General features: G+C 43.7%; 1 protein-coding gene across 1 annotated transcript; it reads left to right on the top strand.

Annotated features, from left to right (window-relative positions):
• The first annotated feature begins 218 nt into the window (after window positions 1-218).
• LOC106905893 (uncharacterized) lies at window positions 219-4,061 on the top strand. Its single transcript, XM_014970935.2, has 3 exons — window positions 219-269; window positions 3,243-3,425; window positions 3,528-4,061. The coding sequence occupies exons 1-3, from the start codon at window positions 267-269 to the stop codon at window positions 3,786-3,788; spliced, it is 447 nt and encodes a 148-aa protein (XP_014826421.1). The 5' UTR covers window positions 219-266; the 3' UTR covers window positions 3,789-4,061.
• Window positions 4,062-10,325: the final 6,264 nt, after the last annotated feature.

Genomic DNA, 10,325 nt, shown 5'->3' with positions numbered 1-10,325 from the left:
AAATGAAATAATGGAGTTTTTTTATTTAACAAAAGTTGTAAATTAACAACTAAATTTATTGCAAAACAAAAATCTGTACAAGTAATTCAGTGAGTTTCCTGCAGTTTTTTAATAAATAATGGATAATTTGGTTCATACTTCGCTGTCACTTGTTGCTGCTCTGGGTTGTTAATAAAGTTTTAGGAGGAAAGAAAAATGTGGGAAGGTGAGTGTTGTGCGCATGCGCAGTTCGTTTCTGTGGAGTTTGATCTTTGATCTGCTGCAGGATGGTGAGTTGGGCCTTTTTTATGTTCTGGTTCTGGTTCTGATCTGAAGCCAAACTTTTCTTTGGGTTCCAGCAGAATAAACAGATGAAGGGTCAGTTTCCTGTTTCCTGTTGGACAGAACAGGAAAAAGTTCAACTTTGACCCAAAGTGTCATCAGCGTTTTCTGGAAATGATTAATTTTCTGCTTCAGCTGCAGATGACTGTCTAGAATTCTGGTTCTGGGTTTTTGGACTCGTTAAATGATCCGAACGTGTTGAAATAAATTCATGTTCAGAATCAGCATCAGATGGAACAAATTCAGTTAAAATGGTAAATAATCAAATAAATAAAACGGTACAAAGCACAGAGTAGAGCCGCTGGTCCGGCTGACGGACATCTGGTCAGGACGGAGCCCACCGGGGGGCCCAGGGGACGACCCGGACACTCAGGGGCCCAGGGGACGACCCGGACACTCAGGGCCCAGGGGACGACCCGGACACTCAGGGCCCAGGGGACGACCCGGACACTCAGGGCCCAGGGGACGACACGGACACTCCACCCGGAACCTCAGGGGCCCAGGGGACGACCCGGACACTCAGGGGCCCAGGGGACGACCCGGACACTCAGGGGCCCAGGGGACGACCCGGACACTCCACCCGGAACCTCAGGGGCCCAGGGGACGACCCGGACACTCCACCCGGAACCTCAGGGGCCCAGGGGACGACCCGGACACTCCACCCGGAACCTCAGGGGCCCAGGGGACGACCCGGACACTCAGGGGCCCAGGGGACGACCCGGACACTCAGGGCCCAGGGGACGACCCGGACACTCAGGGCCCAGGGGACGACCCGGACACTCAGGGCCCAGGGGACGACACGGACACTCCACCCGGAACCTCAGGGGCCCAGGGGACGACCCGGACACTCAGGGGCCCAGGGGACGACCCGGACACTCAGGGCCCAGGGGACGACCCGGACACTCAGGGCCCAGGGGACGACCCGGACACTCAGGGCCCAGGGGACGACACGGACACTCCACCCGGAACCTCAGGGGCCCAGGGGACGACCCGGACACTCAGGGGCCCAGGGGACGACCCGGACACTCAGGGGCCCAGGGGACGACCCGGACACTCCACCCGGAACCTCAGGGGCCCAGGGGACGACCCGGACACTCAGGGGCCCAGGGGACGACCCGGACACTCAGGGCCCAGGGGACGACCCGGACACTCCACCCGGAACCTCAGGGGCCCAGGGGACGACCCGGACACTCAGGGGCCCAGGGGACGACCCGGACACTCAGGGGCCCAGGGGACGACCCGGACACTCAGGGGCCCAGGGACGACCCGGACAGGCTGCAGGGACGGCGTTCCTCTGCTGGGAATGCTGTGGGATTCCTGGAATCTGGCGGAGGGAAGTCTGAGCCTCCTGCTGAGCCCGGATAAGAGGAAGAAGATGGATGGATAAAATGTAAATCCAACCAGAATTCATAATTAATGAACTGAAGAATGAAGACAATGATTTAATTAATTATATAAATATAAATCATAATTGTAGGAGTTACTTATTCTTTCTTTTTATTATTGAATTTAATTTGTTGTTAGTTTATTTGATAGTTTTGGGTTATTTACAAGTTTTAGTTGCAAGTTAAGAATTTAAAATTTTGTTTGTCTATTTTGTGAAGAACAGTGGAGCCATTTTCTGTTTTTTAATTTTTAATTTTTATTTGACTCATTATCTGAACATCCAGTCAGATCTGTTCATCAAGTTAATGAATATTTAAATATCAAACTTTAAAATACATAAATAAAAATAACATGACTCATTTAAAGATGAGGTTATTTTTCAATAAGCAATTTATTAAATTTGTAACTTATATAACATGATTGGAGAAAAAAAATTAATAAATTGTTAAATTATATAAATCAAGTTGATCAATTAAAAGATGTCTTTTAAAATAATGCAAAGAAAAATGATCCATTTCAAAATAAATATATGAATAAATGAAATAAGACATTTATAGAAATAGCAACATAAAAGCCATGGATTTAAAATTTTATTCATTTAATTTATGGATAAAATTAAAATGAATAAAATATGAAATTATTATTAAAATTTAAATTAAAAACTGATCTACGAATGAATGAAGTGACTTTATTCCTTCAGAACCAGATAAACCCAACAGAACCAGCTGGGATGAGATCAGAACCGGAAGAGAAAAAAACACTCTGGTTCTGGTTCAGACCCGGTTCAGCTCCGCCTCCTGCAGCATTAACGACCCGCCCTCCGTCCCCCGGGGTCAGAGGTCAGCCTGCTGTTTACTTAGGCGCTGATCCGGTTACAGACCTGAACGGGCCACACGCAGAACAGAACCAGCTGCACCATTCAGCGACTTCTGGATCCTCAGAACCGGGTCAGAACCAGAACAAAATCTGTCAGAATTTTTAACATTTCTGAAACGTTTTCTTCTTCTGGGTTCTTTTGTTTGGTTCTGGTTGTCGGGTCCAAATGAGCCTCGACGCGCTGCGGGACAGAAACACGGAACCAGATAAAAACAAACCCAAAACACAGAGAGAATGTCATTTTCTTATTATATAAAATAAATAATAATAATAATAATGAATAATAATAATAATAATAATAATGAATAATAATAATAATGAATAATAATAATAATAATAATAATAATAATAATAATCCAGTTTTTCAAAAGCATTTTTTAATTAGATAAAGTATTTGATCATATTTTCGTCATTACATTTGGGTTTAATTTTATTTTTTTGCATTTTTATCTCAGATAAGAATAATATGCAGATCATTCATTTTTTTTAACTTTGTATTTTAATTTATGTCTTTAAATTAATGCTTCCCTTTATTTTTATGCAGATTATTTGCAGTAATTTTGATTACATGTCAGAAGCTTTGTAATATTATTTTACATCAGACCGAATTTTTAGAAAAATTCTGAACTGTTTAAATGAGAACAATGTTCCTCCTGCAGGCGGCCGGGTCGGCGCTGCGGGTCCATGCGGTCCGGTTCGGTCCGGGTCAGGAACTGTTCGGGTCGCTGCAGGCGTTCGTGGAGGAGCGAAGACTCAGAGCGCCCTTCATCATCACCTGTGTGGGCAGCGTTACCAGGGCAACGCTAAGGCTGGCAAACGCCACGGCAACAAATACTAACGAGGTACGAGAAGGAACTGTTCAGGTGAACTGGTTCATGTTCAGTGATTTGTTTGACGTGTGAACAGTTCAGTCCAGTCAGGTTCTGACCCGGTTCTGCTCCCAGGTTCTGCAGCTCAGCGGTCGCTATGAGATCGTCTCTCTGGTCGGGACGCTCAACAGCGACGCCCACCTCCACATCAGCCTGGCAGACGCCCAGGGCGCCACAGTGGGCGGCCATGTTCTGGGCGACCTGGAGGTCTTCACCACTGCCGAGGTCGTCGTGGGCGACGCCGTCGACCTGCAGTTCAGCAGGGAGCCCGATCCGAGGACGGGCTTCCCCGAGCTTGTGGTTCTGACCCGATCAGAGGTGGAGAGAGCAGCCTGAAGAGGGTTCTGGACCTGGACCCGATCCCAGTCCCAGTTCCGGTCCGGGACCCGGTTCTGTCTGATAAAAACGTCCCTGATTAAATCACTGTCAGCTTTCTGTAGCCGACCCAGAACCTGTAGCCAGCACATCAGAACCAAATCAGAACCGATCGTTTGTAAACAGCGTTTCTGTGAAATGATTGACCTTTGACCCCAGCCTCTCTGTTCCTGCTGAGCTGTGAGCGGTTGCTATGGAAACTGATGAAATAAAAGCCTGTTGGTTTGTTTTGAAGCTGATTTTCATGGATGAAAAGTTTCCAGATTTGTGTGGAAACTTTAAATGGCCGCTTTGCTTTGTTGTCTCTCGCTAAGATAATCCTAAATCTCCCAGCATGCCTCCTTCCCCCGCCCCCCACGCGGCGCCGCGCGCCATTAAAGCGGAGCTACAAAGCACTGTTTGGAGGCGTTGGTGGTCTGCGGCCCCCCAGGGCCCGTCTTCCTGATCTGAGGCTCTGATCAGGCGGGCCGTTGTCACGGCGATTACTGCTCTGAGCTGTTTCAGCCTCATTTCACATAATAAGAGCAGCGGACATGTTGGCTCACCGCCTCAGAGATCAGTGTTATTGATCCTTAATGATCCGCTTTAACCTTCAGCAGATCTGCTGCTCTGAACTCTGACTCCACACAGTAACTCTCTTCATGACCTTTGACCTGCTAACTAAGTCTGTCTCTGAGCTTCACTGGGAGGCTTTCCTGTCTGGTTTGGAGATGACCCTTGACCCCTCTCAGGTTGATGAACAACAGTTGCCTCTGTGAGGAGACGTTTCCTCTCAGACAGGCTAAAACTAGAATATGATGCATCATGTGTTGCTAGGCAGATTTAATTTTAGATTATTAGATACCAGTGGTGACCAGTAGCTGCTAACCCTACAGCACTAGTCATAAACATTAGCTCTGCTGATGCGCTATGCTACATGGTATTTAGCTGAAGCTAATGCTATAGCGCTAACTAGGGTTGCTACCTGTCCGTTAAAATATGCAATGTCCCGTATTATAAATGTCCGATAGACTCACATTGTTACTAAGTGTAACAATAATGACCAAAATAAAACAGGAAATATTTAGATCAGCTAAATTCTCGTTGCGGACAAAGACATGAACACGTAGACGCCTCATGGAGCGGGTCAGAGGTCATGGAGCGGGTCAGAGGTCATGGAACGGGTCAGAGGTCATGGAGCGGGTCAGAGGTCATGGAGCGGGTCAGAGGTCATGGAGCGGGTCGGCCCGTTGCTGCAATACGTCACAGCGTCCGCCATATTGAATGTGGCATCTCTCCCAGTAAGCTAATACAGGTAAATGGACCGAACTTCACAAAGTGCCGTTCTACAAAGTATTTTAAATTAATTCCTGTCATTGACACATTTTCTCACACATTAATATATTTGGTAATCAGAGAAATGACTAAAGACAGTTTCTAACTTTTGATGTGATTATTTAATGTTTTGGGGCATTTCTGATAAAGAGCTCAATGTTTTATTTGGTAGAAATTATTCTGATCATTTTTATATTAACATTGATGAACAGACATTTTTACAGTGTTTAAAGGACATATTTACATAATTCCATAATTTAATCTACATTTAACGTTTCAAGGCAACAAATTATTTTCTTGTATTTATTTTTTATACATTATTGAGAAATGACTTTTGATCTATAAATCAGTCATTGTCAAACATTAAACTACATATTTTTCTTACTTTTTTCCAGAGAAAAAATATTTATTATACGTCAACTCTGCTATTGACAGCAAAGAGTGAAAATAATTCTAACAGAATAAATTATTCTTATTTCATTACATAAGCTGTATTAATACACTAATACTTCAGATTGAGATATTTAAAAAATACACAAAAAGTGAAAGAATAAAACATTTATTTATTATACTGGGAACACTGGTCACAGGCTTCAGTCTGCTGGTCTCACTGGGAGAACTCAATGACTTCTGAGACGTCCTGGTTCTCAGGCTGAAGCCGAGGATAAAAGAGAAATGATCCAAAAGTGAAACTACATATATGTTTCCTTGACATTCATAAAAAGCCATTTTCAGCATGTTGGGCTCTGACTCGTAGCATCTTTATAGCTAAATACCGACATGGAGAAGCTGAGCTGGAAACAGACTGAAGAGCAGCAGCTCCAGCTCTGATCCTGACTGATCTTTCCTCACTAAATCCTCTGGTTTTAATGAACTTCTCCTCTAACAGCGGTTTCTCATCAGCAAAGTCAAGTAATTCTGATCTTTCATCCTTACCTGTGGAAGGTAAAGCCAATGAATCCAGTTTGTTTCGTAAAACGGTTGAAACACAGAACAGGAGCTCCGATCCCTGCTGCCACATACAAGATGGCGGCGACGTAACGTAGATCTCAGCGCTCAGTGAGGGTCTAGTATTCATGTCTATATTCATGTCTGTGGTGGAGGGAGCTGAAGGACCTCTGAACTCTGCTGTCACGGCTGCCTATCGGACACTACGCAGCCGCGGTGAGCTGCTGTCAACCCGGATCTTTTTAAAACATCCTGACCAGATTCTCCACCTCCTTAGAAGTAAAACCTCTCGTAAAGATGCGGACGTAGAAGGAAAACGCAAATCCCAGGCTGAACATGTCAGTGAGGATGAAAACAGGCAATTAAAAAAAAGTGTCCATCGTGGCGCAGTGAGATACCAGACAGAATAAATCAGGAGAGGAACTGCAGACCTGGTAACATTTTGCTCTGATTATGTTTCTTATTGTGCTTTTAGTCGACTATATTGGTTTGATTATTTGCTTATTTAATGTATAATAATATAAGCCAAAATAATACAAATGATAATTTAAAGAACAAATCATGATTATTATCATTATTATTAATGCACCAGACCCAGACCTGCAGTCTTGGGCGGTTCTGGACGGGGAACAACAGGGAACCAAAGAAGTTACTAAATAAATGTCTTATATTAATACTCAGTGGTGGATCACTTTTTTAAAACCTTCACAGTTTTACTTTAACAATGAATTAAATGTTCTAGTGCTGCACCTTTAGCTGCTGTGTAGGATCAGACTTTCATCTGCAGCCTGGAGACACAAGTGGCTCTTTGGCTCATTTATTATATCAAATGATGAAATATTGCTCTGATTTTTTTTTGTTTCTTTCTTTTTCAAGTGTTGCCATGAAAAACACCAACTATCCTGATAAATCTGGTCCAGAACCAGCTTCCAAATCCAACTCCTTATTTATCGAAATATTTTGGTGATATTCTGTAAAATATCAGAATGTTCACATAACTTTTATGCTCTTCGTTGTCTGAGGACACATTTTGAATATTCAGTCAGGTGTTATGATCAGTTACTCAGTGGTTTACCAGATACTTTTTACACTTGCTTAATTAAATGTTTTTAAAGTCTGCTACTCTGGTTGGGGTTCAGTTTTAGGGAACTAACCGACCTCTATGTATGAACGGTGGCTCTATGGGTCACTTTGTAAAAACAGCCATAAAATAAAGTCTATCGCTGCAGCGGCCGTCCCACCATGAGAGTCGGACGAAGGTGGCAGCCGCTGACCATTGAGCACCAATTTACTGTTGATGTTATAATTCATGTCCTACAAGTTTAAAGAAAAAGAAAAAGAAAACAAATAAGAGAAGTGAAAACCAAGAACTTTGTGTCTTGTTGAAATCAAATTATTAGACAAAAAGACAAAACCTGAATTAAAACCACTTCAAAATAAGAGCATATATTTAAACGTCAGAAGATTTCTGAACAGTTTATAACCAAAACTTCAACTAAAACTTTACAAAACAGCCAAGGAAATTAGCACTCAGAGTGCATCCTGAGAAGAAGAAGCTAAGAGCGCTAAAGGAAATGTTAGCGCTGCTAGAAATAAAGAAGTGATGGATCAGAGGAACTGCTAATTCTTCCGTCCTTCCTCTCATTTGCAGCTTCTCCTCCCAGCTGCCTCCCTGCTCCTGTTATCGGTGAATAATGAGCGGGATGCAGCGGGATGCAGCGGCCCCGCCGCCCCCTCTCCGCCTCACTTCTGACGGCCAGCCCAGGTCGTTTGTCCGGCTGATCCGGCTAATGACGGCCGGCTCTGTGCAGCTCTCAGCGGGAAGCCGATCTCACACACCGATCAAACATCAGAGCCGGAGCTTCACAGATTCACACAACAATGAGCACAATTAGGAAAGTTTTCCTCCAGACAAGCTCAGATGAAACCTGCTGAGGAGGAGGAGGAGGAGGAGGAGAAGGAGGAGGAGGAGGAGGAGGAGGAGGAGGAGGAGGAGGAGGAGGAGGAGGAAGCTACGGTTCGGCTGCGGTTCTGCTCCCTTCAGGTGGAAGCGGAGCAGAACCAGCAGCCTCCGTGTTTCATTTCATTTCTACTGTAATAATGACCTTCATCATGATCTTCAGCTGTAAATGAAATAAAAACATTTTAGTTTGTTTTTATTGATTTACTTTTGTATTAATTGATGTTTCTTAATTTCAGCAGTCCTGCTGCTTTTAATAAATTCACAAACAATAAATATAAATATTAATCGGTATTTAAATTGTTTCAAAAACATTTAAAACGTTTTAAAAAATAATATTCTAATAAACCGGTTCATTTTTATTGTTAATGGTTTTTTTAATCTGAATCAAAATATGAAAAAAAAATCAAATGTCTCTAACAGCAGAAATTAATTCGAGTGTATTGATTAAATGTAATAAATGTTCTTTTTAGAAAATTGTCACATTTATCTGAAGGATTTAGTTTGAATGTTTTCCAGAAAACATTAATTCTGGTTGATCTGATGAATTAATCTCCATCAACATGTTTCATACTCCACTTCCTAAATGAATTCTCTCGTTTAGGAGATAAATTACTGCGTTAATATCATAAAGGTTTTGTTATGAAAGATTAAATAAAAAATCGAAATAGAAAATATCTGATATCATCCACAATATTTTAATTCCTTCCGCAGAATAAAATATATTTATGATCGTATTTATTAACAATATCCATTAAATTCTACTTGAATAAAATCGATGTTTTTGTTGGGAACAGATCTGAGGCCTCTGGCTGCAGCTGCTGCTGTTTTCCACCAGGGGGCAGCAGGTGACTGGATGAGCAGCTTCATGTGGCTGCTGTGGGTCGGAACCAGAAGGTTCTGCTTTAGGTCCGGGTGGAGCTCCAGAACCGAACCGGAGTTCTTCTTCAAATCTGTGATGCTGCAGAACCGGACAGAGTTCACCTCTCTGTCAGAGAACTCAGCGGATGTCAGACTCGGGCTAAACAGGTTTTTGGTTCCCGGAATCTGGAGGTTCTGGAGGTTCTGGTCAGTAAAGTGTCTCTTTGTCTTGGGCACAGCAGAACCAGAACCGAACTGAACCTTCTCGGCTCCATAATGACACCCTGCTGAGAAGAGGGAAAAGGCTCTTTGGTTCTGGTTCTGGTTAATGAGCAGAACCGCTGAGAAATCACTGCAAACACACAAGAAATACCAACTTTGTTGTTTGTGGGGAGTTTCTTTTGTCTGCTGCTTCCTTCATCATCCACTAGATGGCGCCAAGAGGCTGATCCTACCTGGTCTGGGTCGGTCACAGGTGTGCTCAATCTACCTCGTCATCTTGGAGTGTGGTCTGCTGCTCTGCCCCTCTGAGCCTGGGCTCCAGTTTTCTCTCAAGTATCGTTTACCTGTTGCTCTTCTCTCAGGTGTTTCTTTGTAGCGCCCTGGGTTTTACCCGCTGGTTGCCCGAGTCCATCTCCTACCCGGCTGAAGATTCTGACAGTTCTTCGTTCCTCCTCCCTCCATCACAGAGACCAAATCAGTTCTACTTCCCCTGGTGGCCAACCAAGTACAACCACTCCATTTCTCAGAATCCAAGCAGTTTACCATGACCTTTCCTTTTCTCTCCAGCTACCCTCAGCGACCCGGTGACCCGGCAACCCGGCGACCCGGCAACCCAGCGACCCGGCTTCCCCCACAGGACAAGAACCACACATCTCACATTTTCACCTTTGCTCAAAGTCAACTTTATTTATCTGATTCCTAGTCTCCTGTTTGTGTTCTGTATGTGGGATAAAAGACGTGAAGACATGATAAACTTCACTTAAGAGCTTCGTTACTTTGACTGGACCAAAACAAAAATCTGCTGAAATGAGCAGAAATCCTGAATCTCTTACCTGAAGCAAATCATCGTTCTTTTGATGTTTCAGAACGAAGCTGCAGAAAACATCAGAACCAAACAGGAACATCCAGAACGTGAAAAGAGCAGGATGGGGCAGGATGGGGCAGGATGGGGCAGGATGGGGCAGGATGGGGCAGGGTGGAGCAGGATGGGGCAGGATGGGGCAGGGTGGAGCAGGATGGGGCATGATGGGGCAGGATGGAGACAAATTGGTTTCAATATTATAAATGTTTCAATATTTGAAAAATAATAATTTCAGAAGTGAAACTTTGAATAGAATTTATAATCTGTATGCAATAGTGGAACTTTAATTTGTACATTTTTTTAAACAGCTTTATTTCTGTTCATTTTCAAA

The sequence above is a fragment of the Poecilia mexicana genome, unplaced genomic scaffold (genome assembly GCF_051168715.1).
Source record: "Poecilia mexicana isolate PSO_F unplaced genomic scaffold, ASM5116871v1 scaffold_21, whole genome shotgun sequence".
NCBI classification, from domain to species: Eukaryota; Metazoa; Chordata; class Actinopteri; order Cyprinodontiformes; family Poeciliidae; genus Poecilia; species Poecilia mexicana.
The sequence above is the reverse complement of the archived record's forward strand: the minus strand, read 5'-3'. Positions and strand labels throughout refer to the sequence as shown.

What these genes read in the sequence shown, in the direction of transcription:
- LOC106905893 (XM_014970935.2), top strand. An exon ending in CGGCAACAAATACTAACGAG is followed by an intron (nt 3,426 to 3,527) that starts GTACGAGAAGGA and finishes TTCTGCTCCCAG; the next exon opens with GTTCTGCAGCTCAGCGGTCG.